The 18,734-nt window shown below is 46.4% G+C and overlaps 2 protein-coding genes across 2 annotated transcripts; one reads left to right on the forward strand and one right to left on the reverse strand.

Annotated features, from left to right (window-relative positions):
* Positions 1-384: 384 nt before the first annotated feature.
* LOC123049819 (L-type lectin-domain containing receptor kinase VIII.2) lies at positions 385-2,492 on the forward strand. Its single transcript, XM_044472686.1, has 2 exons — positions 385-1,223; positions 1,770-2,492. The coding sequence occupies exons 1-2, from the start codon at positions 416-418 to the stop codon at positions 2,468-2,470; spliced, it is 1,509 nt and encodes a 502-aa protein (XP_044328621.1). The 5' UTR covers positions 385-415; the 3' UTR covers positions 2,471-2,492.
* Positions 2,493-5,056: 2,564 nt separating this feature from the next.
* LOC123054283 (myosin-2 heavy chain) lies at positions 5,057-14,138 on the reverse strand. The gene is made up of 8 exons (XM_044478016.1): positions 13,855-14,138; positions 12,606-12,704; positions 7,556-11,929; positions 7,218-7,442; positions 6,932-7,090; positions 6,478-6,636; positions 5,821-5,967; positions 5,057-5,732 (listed from the first exon to the last, which is right to left on the reverse strand). The coding sequence occupies exons 2-8, from the start codon at positions 12,675-12,677 to the stop codon at positions 5,511-5,513; spliced, it is 5,358 nt and encodes a 1,785-aa protein (XP_044333951.1). The 5' UTR covers positions 12,678-12,704; positions 13,855-14,138; the 3' UTR covers positions 5,057-5,510.
* Between the last annotated feature and the right edge of the window lie 4,596 nt (positions 14,139-18,734).

An 18,734-nucleotide genomic window follows, 5' to 3' on the forward strand; every position in this document is an offset into this window, starting at 1 on the left:
GGACAAGACCAAATTAGAATCCTTTCCTAGACCTCACCTGATGAGGGAGCTTCTACCATGGGTCTTTTGTTTTTTACCGCGGGCATTAGCCGGCCTGAATCTTATGAAAGTGATATGGAAAGGTGAGGCGGCTGTATCCAAGAAATTATTTTGTCTCTCCCGTCTTCTTGTTCAAACTCTTGTTGAGAGAAACATTATCAGCTACGCGTTGTGCATGGATTCGTCCGACAGCTAGGCTGAGCTTACTTGCCTTACTGGCATGTAAGTAGAATTCTACTTGGCCGACGTCAAACACTTATAAAACCACCTCTACGTCAGTACAACTTTTATGAGCAAAACGAATGAATGAAGCAGATGCGTGGGGGCAGTTCACCATCTCCCGCATCTCCCTTCCCTCACCAACCTCCGTTGCGCCATGACAACGAGCAGTTTGCGGTTGCATGCGCCATTCCTTTCCCTGGCCATACTCGCCTTCTCACTGCTGGTACTTTCATGCGGGCGTTGTGCTGCCCGGGAAGTACCAGGAGAAGGCCACCTTCGGACATGGGACTGGCACTTCATCGAGGGGTTCGTCGTCTGCCTCATCGTTTCCCTACTGGCAGTCCTGCTCTTCTGCGTATGCCGTAGAGGAAAAGGCGGCGCCGTGGCGGCCGTCGAAGGCAGCCGGGAATGGTCACGGGCAACCGCCGGGCCACCCAAGTCCGACCACTACATGTCAATCAACGCAAGCATGGTGCGCAGTGCGCAGACGACCCCCGACGCGCGGCCCCGATCCTCCGACGTCTCTCCCGATTCCAGGCGCCTCCCGCCGTCGCCAGAGAAGCTGCTTTGGATGCTCCTCGCCTTGCCCGTGCCTGCCGACGAGCGTGCTCCTGCAGCCACCCAACACGGCTGGCCGCCCGTGCAGCGGCCGGAGAAGGATGCCGTGATTATGGATCCCTTCTCGCCCTGCTCACGGGCGTCCTGGGCGAGACCTAAGGAGCTTGACTACGAACGGCTTCAAGTAGCAACCAACGACTTCCACATGAAATCTCGGATGCGCAAGCCGGGTTGCCAGTGGGTGGTGTACAAAGGTACCAAATTTGTGGCCGACGACGGCTTGCCCGCTGTTGTGGTCATCAAGAGGTTCCACGAGATCATTAGCACGGAGCAGAGGGAGCGTATGGTGGACGATCTCAGCCGCATGACCACCCTACAACACAAGAACGTCGTAAGCCTACTCGGTATGTGACCTAGATGCAGTTCATTTACCTATATTTTTGTTGTCAGATACAGAATCACACTTATGGCAAATGTTAACATGCTCCCTCTTACCCCCTCTTTTTACATGTGAGGTAAGAAGATAAGAGTTAATTAAACCACTAATTAATTAGATCAACGACTAAGATCTATTATACACTCTTATCTCTTGTGTGAAAAGAGTATGTTTTTTATCAACAAATTATGCACCGATAGAGTAACGGTTAAATCGTACAGAAATTTTATCTGGATGACGTTCGCTCCAAGAGGGTGGCATTTCAAATGTTATTGTTGTAGTTTTAGTTGTGTTGACTATGGCAGTTCCTTCAGAGAGCGACATAACATTTTTCGGGAGGATGACAATTTTGAGCCTTGAACCCAGAAAATGCAAAGCTGTTCTAAAGAAACGGCCACCCTCCACAATAAAATGCCATCAAAACGTTTGCAAATGCCATCCCTCCCAGCGAATGTTTGCCAGCCAAGGGGATTCTAAACGTACTATAGGAACATTGACGGTTGATTCTCTGCAGGATACAGCTTCGGAAATGGTTATTTTCATCTGGTGTACAGCTACATGCCCAACCGCAGCTTGGACAAACGCCTCTTCCGCGAGCCCCGCGGGACAGGCTTGACCTGGCCGCTCCGCTACAGCATGGTCAACGACGTCGCCCGGGCGCTCTACCACCTGCACGTCACCAACGTTCCCCACGGGTCGATCAAGGCGTCCAACATCTTGCTCGAACAAGACTTCGCCGCCCGGCTCCACGGGCACTTTGGCTACCAACCCGACCAGAGCAACACGCCCCGCGGTTCACTGGAGGCGGACATGCTGCAATTCGGTGTGCTGATATTGCAGGTCGTATGTGGGCCCCAGGGGCGGAGCCAGGCTAACACCGCGCCCTGGGCCTGCTTCATCGCTACAGTGTTCAACTGGGTTCAACAGTGCAAAATCGCTACAGTCAACGAAGAAATAAATCTTCACGGCCGGGGATCGCCGGCCGAACTGGTGGACTGGGTTTGGACGCTTCACGGGGAAAGTCGCCTGCTCGAGGCGGTCGACCCAGCAGCGCGGGTCGACGACTTCAACTTTGCTCAGGCGACCAAGCTTCTTCTCATCGCCCTCTCCTGCACATACCCGGACCCAGCGGCGCGGCTGACTATCTATGAGGTCCGCATGATCTTATCTGACCAAGCTCCACTGCCAGAGGTTCCTCCATCCAAACCCACCTGAGACATCATTCATACTCCCTCCATTCCCAACACAGCCCCTTAGGTCCGTACTGATAGTTTTACGTTGGTTCTAAGGCTGTTGTTTGGTTAAGCTGTAGATTCTGAAAAAGCTGTTGTGAACTTTTAGGTGCCGAAAAGCTGGAAACTGTTTGACTTAAACAAACTATGATACTAGATTTGGCTGTTGATTATGTAATGCCCATGGTGCCTGAGTCTGAGTGAATATGTTTATATGCTAATTGATCATAAAACAATGATATGTACATTGGTAGGAATCGAACAACCATTTTGCAAGAAAAATTATGAAAATTTTGACCGACCACTTAGTCCCTGTTTAAAGAAAATAAATGTGAAATAATGCCAGTCCATTTGCAAATATACATACTACTTTACTACAGTAGAATTTTACGCATACACATACGTACTGGCATATCTCTGAAATTTATACATATACTCCCTCCGTAAACTAATATAAGAGTGTTTAGATCACTACTTTGATGATTTAAACACTCTTATATTAGTTTACAGAGGGAGTACATGGCAGTGCTCTATCTCTGAAAATACGGAGTACAGTCATAGATCTGTACTATACTTGTATCTGACTGTACTAAACAGTGCTCTATCTCTGAAATTAGGAGTATTTAACCAAAAACTACCACAATTCATGGAAATATGTCGAGAAACTACAACTTTACGATTTTGTGCCAAAAACTACCACTTTTGTCCTAATCTGTTGCTAAAAACTACCAAGTGTGAAAACTGCTCGCTTTGCCTGGGCTAAACCCGAATCTGACTGCCCGACCCCACTGTTTAAGTGCCAGCGTGGCGAAGCGCTCATGGCCAGCCGTTAACGCCCGTGACCATCTGTCCTCGTAGCCACCTGCGGACCCAAGCTCCCGCCACGCCCGCGCCCCCGCTCGTCTCCCCTCGCCCGCTGCAATGGTCATCGGAGCACCGCCGGCAGTCGCCGACCCTACTGCGACCGGATCCTGCAGCCTCGCCTCCCTGGCGCAGCCCTGCTGCCCAGCGAACCGCCCCGTGTCGCTTGTCGCCATGGCCTCGCCCCGAGCAGCCGCCGTCCCGGGGCTTGCCGCCGGCAGGCCTCCCCATCACCGTCCAGCCTCGTCGTCGCCAGATCCGGCAGAGGCCGCCCCGAATCCGCCTCCCTCGGACCTCCCGGCCGCCCTGCTCGCGCCGGAGCGCTGTTTGCAGGTCGCGCCGTCTCCTCCAGATGCGGCCGCACCGCCATAGTACTTCATCTTCTCCGCCTCCGGTGAAGGCCGCCACCGTCTCGATCTCTTTCTACGGTGACGGCAAAGTTAACGGTGCTGACTTTTTCCGTCCTGACATGTGGGCCACACTATCATAAACGAGCCAAAGCGAGCAATTTTCACACTTGGTAGTTTTTAGCAACAGGTTAGGACAAAAGTGGTAGTTTTTGGCACAAAATCGTAAAATGGTAATTTTTCGACACGTTTCCATGAATTGTGGTAGTTTTTGGTTAAATACTCGCACGATGCCCTACGACTTTGCCCAAAATTGTGCTATCAGCAATGGCCGGAAATTCGAGCTAGTACGCACACAGCAAGCACAGCCGGCTGGAGTCGAGCACACACGCGGCTGGACGCGCACAAGCACTACTCACACGCCAAGCAGAGCACGCACGCAGCCGGCGAGCTTGTACGGCGGCGAGCAGGCCGCGCGTTGAACTAGGGCAGCGGCGTCGAGTTTTTCTTTCTGAAGTGTTTATATAAATGAATGCTCCTGTCTGTTCTTATTGAGGTCGCCCTATCTATCGTCACGAGCAGCCTTCAGAGTGAGTGGCTAATTGCGGGCGCTCACAGTGCGAGATCCCAAGATTGAGTCCTGTAAAGCACTCTGATTCATGCTAATGTCCAAGCGACTGTGCTAATGGGCCATTCATGCTAATGTCCAGCCAGCCGGTCAACGATCCTAGTATTTGACTTGCCACATCAGTAAATACCAGCTAAACGCCATGAGGGTTAAAAATAGAGCGGGATCAGAAAATTCGGTGTGCTGATTTTCAGGATTACAAATTCAGGGTTTAATTTAGCTTTCGTCTACGAGTTCAATTTTGTTTTGGACTTTCTCCACATGGAAACTTGGAAAGCATGCATGCTGTGTCGCTTGTGGCCTGGGCGCTTTCACCTGTATGTGATATGACGAGTGCACCTGCGAAATGCAAACAAATATGACCAGATCCATTCGCCCGTATCATATGGCCTCCAAATGCCACTGAAGCAGAATCTGCAAATACATCACCCCGCATGCGGTTACAGGTACAGTACTCTACTCCCTCCGTTCCTAAATATAAGTCTTTTAAGAGATTCTCACTATAGACTACATACGAAGCAAAATGAGTGAACCTATACTCTAAAAGGTATATACATCCGACTGTAGTCTTTATAGTGAAATCTCTAAAAGACTTATATTTAGGAACGGAGGGAGTATATGGCAAGAAAGTAATGAATGGTTGCGGTGAAAGCCTGAACCCCATCTTATCAAACGAGTAAATAAACGAGTGGATAAACCCATCTGAAAATACAGTGGATAAACGAGCCACTCCTTGCCAACCAACAACCCAGATATATATAGATCAAAAACACTAGAGTGATTGTACAGCATATGACACAGCTTACACTCGACCATATGAACAAATTAATATTCCTGACGGACTTCCTTTTTACAAATTAATACAAGCTCACCGACAGCAAACACCAAATTGCATGCATATGGCCTTCTGCATGCCAAGGGTAGGAAACTAGGAATGAACAAAAATCAAATTCCTACCCCCCTTGACCCAAAAAGAAACTATAGGGAGAACTCACCAAGAATACGCTTCCGGATTTCTGACTTCTCCCTGAAAGCCATCAGTCCGTTCAATTGCAATCCACCAAACCAAGCAAGCTATGCGCTGTTCAGCTAGAGTAGTAGTTTAGGTTCATGGGAAGCAACAGTTTTTAGCTGTTAAGGATGGGATTTTCCCATAGGGCACCAGCAGGAACTTCACAAGATCGGCACTAGTATCTCCTTCCAAGGAACACGCCGATGACCACTGACAGCAGGGCGACACCCAGGATGAACTTGAAGGCCATGATGCCGGAGGGCTCCCGCAGTTGTTGCTGCGCCGGCTTCGGGGAGGCCGTGCTAGGAGCCTGAGATATGTCGCGCTGTTTGTTTTGCGGTGCTACCGAGTCCAGGCTGAATTCTCGGGATCTCGTTGATACCACTGCATCCTTTGCCTGCAAAAAAGACAATGTTGTTAATTGCTGATAACTACTGATCAGGGTACTCAGGATATTTCATAGCATTTTTTTCTTCTTTGCTTGCCTGTTCTTCAGATTTGGAATAAGCAAGCTGCAACTTCTGCTCAAGGTCCTGTACCTTCTTCTCCATTTCAACACTCTTGCTCACATTTTTGGTCAGCTTGTTGAGCTCTGTATTGACAAGAGCGAGTTTCTCACTCTCCTTTGCAACCTGAAAAAAAACGCATAAATCAATACATGAGAAAAAAAAAGTAGACATATACACTTATAAACTGTCTATAAAGTGTCAAAGCAGCAGCAGGACTAGCAATTCCAACGGTGAAGCAAGTTCTCTAATGTGAAGTATGGGGATATTGTGTGAATCTATCAGCTTTTCATCGTCAAGAATTTGTAAGTATGATTACTACAACAGATTGAAAAGGCTATTTGTGCTAATTTAAACATGTTCCTGTAATCGTGTGAGGCAATGCATTTTCTATTCATGTTCCCTCATTCCATTATCATGCAAGCCTTCGATCATGATGCTTATGTTCTTAATGAGAGAAAGCTGAGCAATAAGCCAGATGCCTCAGAACAAAGCAAGCTTCCAAATTTAAGGATTTGAAGGCAAATAACAGATGGATTTTATCGTGCTGCCTTAATCTTGGATCCATAAAACCCATCAGATGTAACAGGTGAACTAGTATTATAGCCTCAAATGGATACTCGGATAGAATCCAACCTTTTTCTCGTAATGGATCTCAGCTTCTTGCAGCTGCTGATTAAGAGCTGATACTTGTACTTCCAGCTCTGCAGCGTGTTTTTGTGCAGCTTCTAGTTGATCCGCTGAATACGTCTTAAACGCATCCCACTTTATCTCCCTCACTGAAGCTTGCTCTTCCTGCCAAAAAAAGGTTTTTCATGTCAAGATCAGTTCAAACAACAACCAAATTTTGAAAAAACGAAGTGTCAGATTATCTGGAATCAATTAAGTCAACAACTTCACTACATGTCAACAACATAGCCATACAAAGAGGCAACTTCCTATCTGCCATCATTTTCTGATGTTACCAGTTCAGCAGATAGGGTTGACAGTAAGAAATTGATGGATCCAGCCATCCCTTTGTATTTAGCAGAAATGCTTGACAGTAAAAAAATGTTCTATTAGAAAAAAAATAGTGACAACGCCAATTTACCTGGTTAGCTATGGTACGGTAAGCAGCCTCCAGTTCCTTCCTAACTTCCAGCAATTGTTGCTCCAACTGATCTTTTTCATGGACTAAGTTTGCATGCTCCTGCATCTTGCTTGTAAGTGCTTCATTCTTTTCAGTTGTTTCAACTTGCATGGTGTGGATCTGAGAATATTTGAGAAATTATACAGATAGTACTTCGAAAGTAGGACCAATTGCCCTACTGTACAGCTCGACAAAAAAAGTACTGTAGGACCCAAATTAGTTTAGAGGGAGATAAATAACAAGATACCTCCTCCATGTATTTCAGTTCAGACACTGTAATTTGCCTCTCGAGTTTTGAAATGTGCAATTCTTTTTCAGACTTCTCCAAATTCATTTGCTCCTCCAATTTGGCTATTGCTTCATCAAGCTCCTTCTTTGTAGTTTCATATTTGTTATTTAACATCTGCTTCTCTTCCAGTGTGCTTTGGTACTTGTTTGTCAGTTCTTCATGCTCTTCAAGAGTAGAAGATACCTGAAAAAAAGGACATCTTGGTAAGATCTATGTAATGGTATGAGAAATATTTCGAAGCCATAACAGGCAAGCAGCACTAAGCCGAGAATAATAAAAATAGAACTCTTGATCACCTGGCTTTCCAGTTCTTCCTTGCGTTGAATCATGCCATCGAGTGTTTTTCGCAATGAGTGAATCTCTTCCGACGACCCCTGCTTTTCTGCTACTGCGGCAGCAAGTGCCAGCTGTAATTCATTCAGCTTGCTCTGATGTACTTCCAATTCCTCACTCAAACTACTATTTGCAGTAATCAAGTTTTCTTTCTCTGTCTGGAAAAGTTCAACCTTGCTTTGTGTTTCTGCAAGTTGTGCTTCTACGCTCTTTAGTTTGTGCACGACTTCATCAAATTTAACCTTATGATTTTCTTCATTGGAAGCAGCTTCCGTTGCCTGCTCTTCATAATATCCCAACTCAATCTCGAGAGCATCCAGCTTCTTGCTCAAGTCTTTAACTTCAGCTTCTTTCTGTGTTATTGTCTCGAGGGCTTCATGCAGTTTAGCTTCAGTTTCACCAATCTTTGATTCAGCTGCAGAGTGGAGTTCCAAGTTTCTTGTGTGCACCTCTGTTAGGTTTATGATTGTTCCCTCATGAGCAGCTAGCTTCTCTACAGCTTCTTCCTTTTCAGCGTGCGTAGCACTAAACCGTTCCTGTAACTCATCATACATGGCCACCTTAGCAAACGCTTCTCCTTCTAGGTGCTCATTCTTATCCGCCAGTTTTCCATTCTCAGCTTCAAGAGAAACCAGCTTTTCCTTGAGGTCTGTAACTTCAGCTTCTTTATTCGCAATCGTCTCATGAGCTTCATGCAGTTGACTCTCAATTTCCGCATACCTCAATTCAGCAGCAGACTGGAGCTCCAAGCCCTTTGAATGCTCTTCTGTCAAATGTTTTATTGTTTCCTCATGAACAGCCAGCTTCTCTGCAGCTTCTTCTTTCTCAGAACTCGCAGACACAAATTTCTCCTGCAGCTCATCAACCACGACCAGCTTAGCACTGATTTCCTGCTTCAAGGCTTCATTCACATGCATCAAACTTTCAGTCTCAGACTGAATTGCAATCAGCCTCTCGTTCAAATCTTTAATTTCTGAATCTTTCTGTGCTATTGTCTCATGAGCTTCACGCATTTGAGCTTCAATTTCTGCATTCCTTGATTCAGCTGCAGATTGAAGTTCTATGCCTCTACTGTGCACCTCAGTCAAATGTTCTATCGTTCTTCCATGCTCAGCTAGCTTTGTAACAACATCTTCCTTTTCAGCATGAGTAGAGTTAAACTGCTCTTGCAGTTCATGAAGCACGGCCAGCTTAGCATCAAGTTCCTCTTTCAGAGCCTGATTTGCTGCACCCATGGCCGTGCTCTCAGCCAACGCCTCTTCAGCCTTTGACTCAGCACTGGAGACCTTGGTCTTGAGTTCCTCAATGGTGGTCTCATGAGTAGCAATCTCATTTTCAAAGGCTTCGAGCTCCACCTTCATGGATTCCACCTCTTCAGTGGCACCAGCTGCTTTTGCTTCATAAGATGCCACTTGTTCCTCGGCCAACTTCAACTTTTCAGACAGTTGCTGACAATCCGTCTCCTTCTGAGTCAAGTTGTCTCCTACTTGCTGGAGCTTCTTCTCTGTATCTTCAAGTAAAGACTGGTACAGAGATTCCAGATCAATTTTCTTGGAAGTGGCATGTTCTAGTGCCCTTCCACTGTGCTCAAGCTGCTCCTCTGCAGATTTAAGCTTGTCAAGTACTGAGCTTTCTCTAACACCCAGGGCCTGAAGATCATTCTCCACCTCTTCCATTTTACCCCGGGCAGATTCTAGATCAGCCTGTAAAGTCTGGACCTGCTTCTCGGCTTCCAAATGCGCTGTGGTGGCCTTGTTTGACAATTCTTCATACTTCTCCTTCTCTTCATTAGCTTGAGCCAACTTCCCTGACAACTCATCCTCTTTTTGGTTTGCTTCTGCTAATAAAGCCTCGAGACTCGCTGATTTCTCCTTGTATGCCTCAACTTCTCCAGAAAGTTCATCAACCTTCACACGGAAACCATTGCATTCATCTGTCACATCTTTAAGCTCTTGCTCAAGATCTGTGCTCTTCTTCTCGGCAGATGCTAGCTTTGACTCAAACTCAGTAAGCTGTAACTTCAGACTTTCTTCAGCAGCACTTAATTCCTGAACTTGAGTTTCAAGCTCTGCGCTCCTCTGCATTGCAGACTCTGCAGCTGTTTTGGATTCAGTGTGAAGATCATTAAGATATTTCAAATTCAGTTCTAGCTCCTCTTTGTGCGAGTGTGCATCAGAGAGAAGTGACCTTGTTTTGCTATGATCATCCCCAACCTCGCTTAACTGGGACTCCAACTGCATGCACATGTCATTCTTATTGGACAGTTGCAGGTTAAGATCAGCAATGGTGTTCTCGTGACTTTCTTTTTCTTCTGTCAGTTTTGCCAACAATTCTTCTAAATCAAGCACCTTCAATTCTTGACTCTGCACCCTCTCTTCGATAACTTGCTTTTCCTGCAATTGTTCTTGAAGTTTTACTTCATACTCTGCTGTTAGCTCCTCAAGTTTCTTCTTTTCTTCGGTGATTTGAATCAGTGAGTCCATAAGCTCTTTCTCCTTTCCACTTGCAGCTTCCATCACAGCTTCAAGACTAGCTGATTTTGTCTGGTAAGCTTCTAGATCATCGGAAAGGTGGGAAACCTTGCTTCTGTACTGTTCTAGTTCTGCTTCAACCTCCTTGAACTTTGCTTGTGTGGCTTCAAGTTCCTGCTCCAGTTCCTGTCTTCGGGAGTGTGCACCATCAGCATCAGACTTTGATGTATGAAGCAAACTCTCCAATTCAATACTTCTTTCATGAACAGAATGAGCTTGTTCTTGATGCTGGGAGAATTTGTCAGTCAGATCCTTGACTTCTTGTTCAAGTAGCTCAGTTTTAGATGTCGAGGAGTCCAGCGAAGATTGCAATTCATTCATCTTCTCTTTGTATGCCTCTGCATTGTTCACTGCTTCTTCAAGCTGTTTTTCCTTTTCTGCTGAAGAAGCTGCTTCTTGCTCGACCTGCTCTTCCAGCAACTTTACTTGTTCACTCGAAGTGGCTAATTTATTCTCAGATTCACTGAGATGCTGCTCAAGATCAGAGCATTTCTTCTCTGCAACTTCCACATTCATGCTAGCCTCTTCCAGATGCGACTTCAAAGCCTCTTCAGCTGCATGTAGTGCCTGAATCTGTGCTTCAAGCTCAAGAATCTTCCCGTTTGCATCTTCAGCAACAGCTTTGGACTCACCATGCTGCTCATTGATAGATTTCAGATTTACCTCCAGTTCTTCTTTATGCGACAATGCTTCTGACAGCAGCAACTGTGCTTTAGCATGCTCCTCTTCAGCCTGACGTAGCATAGAGTCTCTCTCTGATAGTTTTGATTCAGCGTCAACTAGAGTCCCTTTGAGAGTTTCATGTTCATCCTTTAATTCATCGAGCCCAGACTGCAGGTTGAGTATCTGCGCCTGTTGCTTCTCCAATGTAGCTTCACTAGTCTCTTTTTCCTTCACATGCTCTTCCAGTTTCATCTCCATATCTTGCAAACTCAGAAGCTTCGCTTGTAACTCTTCATTCACGGTGGCAAGTTCAGTCTCTAGTTTAAGGCTCTTTTCCTTCAAAGATTCTTCAGATGAACAATGGAGACTCAACTCTTCAGTGAGCTTACTGATGTCAGCATCCTGCGAGGCAAGCTTCTGCTCCAAATCATCCACTTGTGATTTTGACAGTTCAAGTGCTTCTTGCACCATCTTGAATTGTGACATTGTGGTATTCAGTGATTCTTCTACTTGCTGATGGTCAACAGCCTTGCCCTCATGCCCCTTTATCTCTTCCTGAAGATTGCTAATCTGGTTTTCCATCTCTTTCATGTTCAACTGAGCCGTTTCCAGCATCTTATCAAGTTCTGCAGCCCTTTTCGCCTCCTGTGCAGCATGCAAGCTTCTTTCATCCTTCAGCTCTTCAAGTTTGTGGAGCTTATCAGCTGATGAACTTAACTCAGCCTCAATTTCTTGAATCCTCTGCTTCGAGATTTCAAGCTCAGACCCCAGCTCGCTCAGTGATTGTGTTGCATCAGCCAGCTCTTTATCCTTCTCAGTGAGAGATTTATGTGCTTCTTGTAGAGAATTGTTTTGCAGTGTCTGCTTATTTTCTGCTTCTGTCATGTCCTTCATTAATTTTTCCTTTTCAGATTCAAGCTCTTCAATACGCTTTGATAGTACTTTCAGTCTTTCTGTTTCTTGGTTCAAGGTGGCAGATTCTGAAGTTTTTCCATCCTCTTTGGGACTTGCCTTTGTCAAAGGTGAGACATCATCTACCAGCTCAAAACCATCAGATCCTGTTCCATCATCATCATCATTGGGTGTTTCCTTCACATGCTGATTTGAATTCCCATTTACTAAATTTTCTTTGTCATCATGTACCTAAGACATTGGCATATTTGGAATTTCTAATTTAATAATAACCAAGTGATCATTGAAAAATAAACAAGTCCTCATTGAAAGAAAAGTACTATTGTAACCATGAGATTTCTATTAATCTTGAGACTTTAAGCATTTGTTTTCATCTTCTATTCTCCGCACTCCTTAGCATCTTTTTCAATGCAGTAGATGCAAATATTTAGGACATTGGTCTGAAAGTTATGCTGATCATGGGCACCGCACCACAATTCTCAATACTAATAAATGTGATAGTATAGTAAGACATAAATGTTTTTTCGTGCCCGCCAATTATCATCGACCCAAGATTCTACATATTCAAATGTTTCTTTTTATGGAAGGGGTCACTTGGCCCCCATTTTCATTACAGAAATGGCATGTTCAAATGAATGATATTCAAGTACTAGCAGAGACCAATGTATATGAACTGACAAATGACTAAAGTACTGAACACAACAACATATTTCAGTCACCCACCCAAAACATGTTCAGAAACCACACCTTTTTTTTTGACATCAAGAAGTATTGGACGCCAAACAACAAAACAGAACATGAATGAAACATACTAAGAAACTAATAAGATATGTACACATCACTCATTTCTGAAAGTACGCTGGAATCTCGACATGCACTCGACTTTACGGATGAATGTTCTCCTTACCAGAATCGTGTCAGGCGACTTAAGATTGGTCGTCTCCCCAGAGCTTACTTCCGCCGCCTGTTCTGCTTCCATCTCAGGCCACTAGCTTAGTATTCGTTTCTGATATTCACAACAAGAAAATACTGGCATCAATACTCACATCATGAATGAGCATACAGGCGTCAAGATAATGTGTAATGACGATGTCACCTACAAATGGGATCCAATCAAGGCGAGCCCAAAAAGGCACGACAGTCTTCCTAGAACAGGCTGAGTGGGGGTAAAGTAAACAATTGATTTTGTGTACAGACCACTTCACTACAGACTGGATACAGAGGAAAGGCGACAGCTCGGATCCAACTATTCGTTGTTATTTTGGCAAAAAGAAACACAATGATATCATTAAGAATTTCATGATATCTTCTTCCTGTATACATATCCTACAACCTACATACCAGTCAAAGGCAGTAGTACCAACTCCGCAGAAGGCCAATCAGGACCAGAATTATGTTGCACGCACAAGGATCCGATCGTATGGCTGTGCGCATCTCTTGATGCAGAGGCCGGGGTTGGATCGGATCGATCAACAAGTAGTCGATTGAGTATTTTTCTCCAAAAAAGTTGATCGGAGCTCACACTGAATTTTGGAGAACAAGCGGCTCCCAGCCTACCAAACGCAGTGTCCACCAAATAGTCCAGCAACCGAGCCGGAAAAAGGCAAAAGACAAAAACGACAATTCGTGCCCACCAACCAGCCCTCCCTCCCACGATCGCTGCCCCCTCCTCCTACCCCGAGCAGGGACGTGCCATCCGCAGCACCTCAAAGTCAAAAAAATCCCGATCGATCGGACACGCACAGCCTAATCGAAACATCATGGTCCTCGTCGACAGCAACAAACCCACCACCCTCCGCTCCGCCGCGAGCAGAGGGAGCGAAATCGTGCGGAAGCCGACCGAAATGGCGAAAGCAGAGGCGGACAGCGGAGCAGCCGGAGGCGGCAGAATCGGAGTGATAATTAAAAAAAAAAAGCTCCTCCAATCCACTCCGCGGGCGGCGATTCAGTTCGGGCGACGGAAGGCGCCGCTCCAGAGGTGGAAGGTCGGATGAAATGGCGGAACCAGTGGTGCCGCCATCCGTCGGAGAACCAGCGGATCGCCGACGGGCCGTCGCTCGACAGACGCGATCGGTTTCAAAACAAAAAATCGAGAGGCAGAACAAACACCGGAAAAAATTACGCTCGCTAGTTAACAAGAATGAACAGGAGCTCACCACGGGACTGAAGCCGATCGAAGCTCCCGGCGGTCGAGATCCTCGCCCGTCTCTGCCTTTTCCGACGGTCGTGTCAGGCGACCGCGGAGCAGACGCCGCGGCCAAATCACCAAGAAGAGAGAAGGGCAGATTGGAACAGTGAGGGAACGGGAGAGAGAGATGGGGGGAGAATCTTTTTAATTTGGTCGGGGTTTTTGAGAAGTGCGTTGTATTTGCTCCTTCGTGGAGGGGTTTATATCTGCTGCATACGTGCCGCTGAGTTGGCCGGGCCCCACCAATAAAGCCGGCGGGGGTTGCTAGCCTCACCGACCCCGTGCGCTCACCTCCCTCACGCTCGCTGCCCGGTGGGCCCCGGACTGGTTGGTCCCGCGCGTCGGTGGCCGATAGGGGACTAACCCGTGGGCGGCACCCCTAAAAAAAAAACCGTGGGCGGCAGAATTACCGGGATGACACTCCGCGCAACAGCCTGCGCGTGTTGGGGCCTTGGGGGCGGCGTTCTCGGGAGGTAATTTTGCAACGAGATCCCCCTGATGCAGCGTAAAAACTTCCGTGTTAGCCGCGGCCAGCAGAAGGTTTTGAGAAATCTCCGCCACCTTTTCCTAATCTACCTTATTTACCGCCCAAAGAGTCGTAAGCTCATTCATCAAACATCCAAAGAGTCTAGCCGCCTATGTAGACACGCACATTCAAATTCCTCTCCTTTTTCACCGTCGTCTACACTCCTGGGTCCAACAAAAATGAAATCAAGCACACCAAGTCAGCAGCTCCATCGAAAAATAAAATAAAAATGAGAACTGATCGGCTGTGTTTCCACGCCAGGTCATTTTCGTATCCCCGCATCAAAGCCATTTCCTTTTGGAGGACCGATTCTCCTTTGATGCTAGAGGTGTTTATCATCACGCTTTTCCTGATAGAAACTCACAATAACTCGGTGCACCGATAATGCACTCCTCCAAGCTAAAAAGTGCTTCCACCGTGCACGTCTTTGTGGTTTTGGGCTACCTTGCAAGCTAATCTCTCCGTTCGCCCGCAAACAAGAACCGGCAATCGTTTTCATGTGCGCCTAATGGCTTTACCACCGTGACAGTGTTTCCCTCTTGGCCTGATCACGCGAGTACAACCGATTGTTTTGGCGGTTCATTGAGTTGATTACATTTTGCACCGGCCTTTGTTCTCTACGTACTATGCTAGCTTTCTCTTTGCGTTCGTGTGTTCACAGAGAATATTTGTGTGTGCGCGTGTTGTGAGCATCTGTTTCTGTACTGTGTTTCTCAACAAAACTTCTCTTAGTGATGACACGTAAGATATTTGCTAAGTTTTTTTTTCTTTTGAAAAAGACCGAACCAACCTGACCTTGTTGATGACAGTTGGAAATATTTCATACACGTGTCCCTAAGGACCAGAGCCATGGAGTCGCAGTCATCGCTGCTGGACCCTTGAATAGATTTGCAGCACCTGACATGACACGCATTTTTGCCGCCACGTACGCACGGTGAGAAATCCTAACCTCGCTGCCCCGAGGAGCCGACAAGAATATATGCCCGGGCTCCATTGAATCCGTCTCCGACAGACAAATCAAGGAGGATCGGATCCTAGAAGACTGACTCGAATATGAAGCACCACCATCGGTCTGAGTGCCATCCCTGCAAGGACTAAAACCATAACTTATAAACTAGGCGGAGTCGAGGCACTGGGATGCCTCTCCTGTCACCTGTCACCAGAGAGGCAGACAAAGAGGAGGCGAATCCACGGGCTCATCAACAGAGATTGAGGGGAGGAATACTTGACCTAAGTCGCCTTCGTGAGAGGGGAAGAAAAGAGTCGCGGACATGTCCGTAAGACCGAGCGATGAATAAAAATAAAATATTAGTGTGTCCCCTTTTAATTATGAGATAATCTTTTAGCGCTTTAGATAACATGTTTTTCCATTCCGACTACAAGCCATATCTTGTCCCACATTTTATTTAATTTCAATCGTACATAGCATGTATGCACGCAAAAAAAATCTATACTAGACATAATTACAAGAGACAATTCATTGTACAACGCATGGGTTGAGAGAAAATTGTCTTCTCAAACCACTATACATGCCCAACAAGATTGTTCCATTTCATCGTACTACCTCTTTCCGATTTATTAGGCCTGTATGTATCCCTAGGACAGTTTAACCACACAAGTAGTATATCCTTAAATTTATACCACTGAAAAATACATCATTTGAAGTTTCTAATGATATATACATACGTTGGTTAAATTGTTAATCTGTGGTTACATGCGGGCTTAATAAACCAGAAAGGAGGTAGTATGCACAACCTGTTTGGCAAACTAACGGAAGGGGAATGGGAGTTTAACTCTAATTCCCTTTCCCCATCTCAATTACCAGCCCTCCCCAGGTAATAGATATGTGGGACTTCTACACGTGAATTCCCCTTCCACTTCCGTGTTGAATTCCCATTCCACTTAAACAAACAAAGGAATAAAACTCTCTATGTCTCAAACTCCCATTCCCTCTCTCCAATTCCACCGAACCAAACGCGCTGTCAGAGCAATCTTGATTTAATTTGCTGGAGATGGCAAGCTGGACTCTCCTAGTCCATGAATATTCTACAGGAGAACTTTCCGTGCTGTGCGTAAATGTGGATGCTCTGGAAAAAAGACAAGATTCTTGATGACTTCATCCACCAGGGGGGCCGATGCATGAATGCAGAGCAAAAACTAGGCTAGCGTTAACACCTGACCATTTCATTGGTATAAGCGTATTTATGCTAAGCAAGCACTGCAGATAATCTTCCATATCTTCATGTCAACATCATGCGTGCAAGATATGGAAGTCATTATCCTAAAACGGACCACAGGATTATTATTTTTTCAAAGTTTCAGGCTGATAAGGTTTGCCCACCTTAAAATTATAAAGTACTCCTGCCATTACTGGTGCGCAAGGCTGGCACACCATACAAGAGAAAAGAAAAAGAAAAATGGTTTTGAGCGATGGCAAGGCACAGACCAAAGCTGGCCCGGTCAAGCCCAGCCACAAGCTCAATCAAATTAAAGGCAAGGAAATTGAAGGAGGACGATGATGGCTTTGGCTTTTGGTTTCTCTTTAGTAGGTCTCGCTGGCCCCACCGCGCAGTGGCGGCAGCTAATAAATCGGCCGTCCAAACCGACCCTAGCGACCCCTTTTAGCACGCCGAGCCGCTGACGCTGTCATTGCGTGCATGTAGTACTTGTCTCTGCCTGGTTAAGCAGGAGCACAAAGTTGCAATTTACAAAGAGAGGTGGCATAATTAAGCAAGTCCGAAAGTTGTTGATGTTTCGTTAGTTACATTGCGTGGGGACTTTCCTTGATTAACGTTTTTGTCTGCATCTTGGAATGTTCAGATCTCACAATGCTCTCCCATGTGATAAACCATCGTTAGTGCTGGGGTAGATCCATAGTTTAGCACATCGTTAGCGTTCAGTTTTTCTTTTCTCATCACACAGTATACAGTAGCTACTTGAAGTGCTTCAGTTGACAGTACCACACATGTGGGTTAGTACACTGATTAGCACTCAGGAGGGGTACAATTATGCAGCTGCACTCTGTACCTTGTGCCGCATCGACTCACGGCGTTTCAGAATCTTTGCACTGTTCCCCGATCTTGTTCTCTATAGCAAGTTGAGATCTACGGCCTCCTCGAGCACCATGATATATAGCATTATAATTCGTGATATAGTATGGGGAGGATGTTCGCACTGTTTGGATCTGTCATGGGCATGGCGATTTGCGATCCTCTGTAAATGGTTCGATATAATCTCCAGATTTGGCCATTCTCGATCGATCGGCGGCATCGATCGCGTGCCGGGTCGTTCGGTTGGTCCATGTGGGCTGTGGGCGTCCATCCGTGGTCGCGACCGGGGTGGAAAAGGCCCGAGACCAGCGCAATTATGCGAGCATCATTACACGCTCGATCGAATTGGTGTTAGTACTAATTAACTATAAGTTCCCTAAAAAAAAAACTAATTAACTATAAGTATGTATAATTGGCAGCTGCAGATTCTTGAGGCGCGGCGCGCTTGTGCTTGCGTGTTGGCCTTTCCAGGTGGTCTCGTGCTCTCGCTGTATAGGTTGTCTGTGAGAGAATATGCCCGTTCTCTCGAGGTGCCGTTTTTGCCCCGATCAGAGGACTTTTGGCAAACCATTCATCACTTTTGCCCAGGATTTTGACGGGATCTTCCAAAGCAAGGCCGGCTGCTGGCTCTATGGTCCATGATGATGATGTTCAGGCTTCAGACGCTTCTTTTATTTTTCAACTGCTGATCCCGTCAACGAACGGTCAAGCATTCATCTATCGTTGATTGTTCGTTTTAAGATAGCTATATATGTGGTCAAGCATTGAGTACCCAATGGTTCATACGATTTCCAAAACATTTGCCGTGCTTACTTGTGGGCCCTCCCCGCCGTCCACCCGTTCTTTTCCTCGCCGTCTTGCCGTTAATCGGTGCTTATTATTTCCACATCTTCCACCGAAAGGCTACACGACTACAAGTAGACGACGGCGGCGGCGTTCCGACAAGACGTGGCCGGTGTGTAGCATCCATGCTGACGTGGACGGCACCGCCTTTTCCGGGGCCGAGGCCACCGCCCACCCGACTTTCCAGCTGTGCCACGGGCCCGCCACCATGTGTACTTGGCTAGCCTTGCCTGAGCGCGACCGTGCTTACACTGGCATGTGGGTACGCCGGCCGGCCTAGCCGTACCCTTGGCTTGCAGCGTTGAGGTTGCCGCCGTGGGGAGGTGATTGGACTCGGGAGGGAGAGACAGTCTTTCGTGCAGGGACCGTCAACTGACAGTGGAGCCCGGTTAAAATAAGGCTGGTCATAATGGGCAAGAACATAAGCTG

Source organism: Triticum aestivum, chromosome 2D (genome assembly GCF_018294505.1).
Source record: "Triticum aestivum cultivar Chinese Spring chromosome 2D, IWGSC CS RefSeq v2.1, whole genome shotgun sequence".
Taxonomy (NCBI): Eukaryota; Viridiplantae; Streptophyta; class Magnoliopsida; order Poales; family Poaceae; genus Triticum; species Triticum aestivum.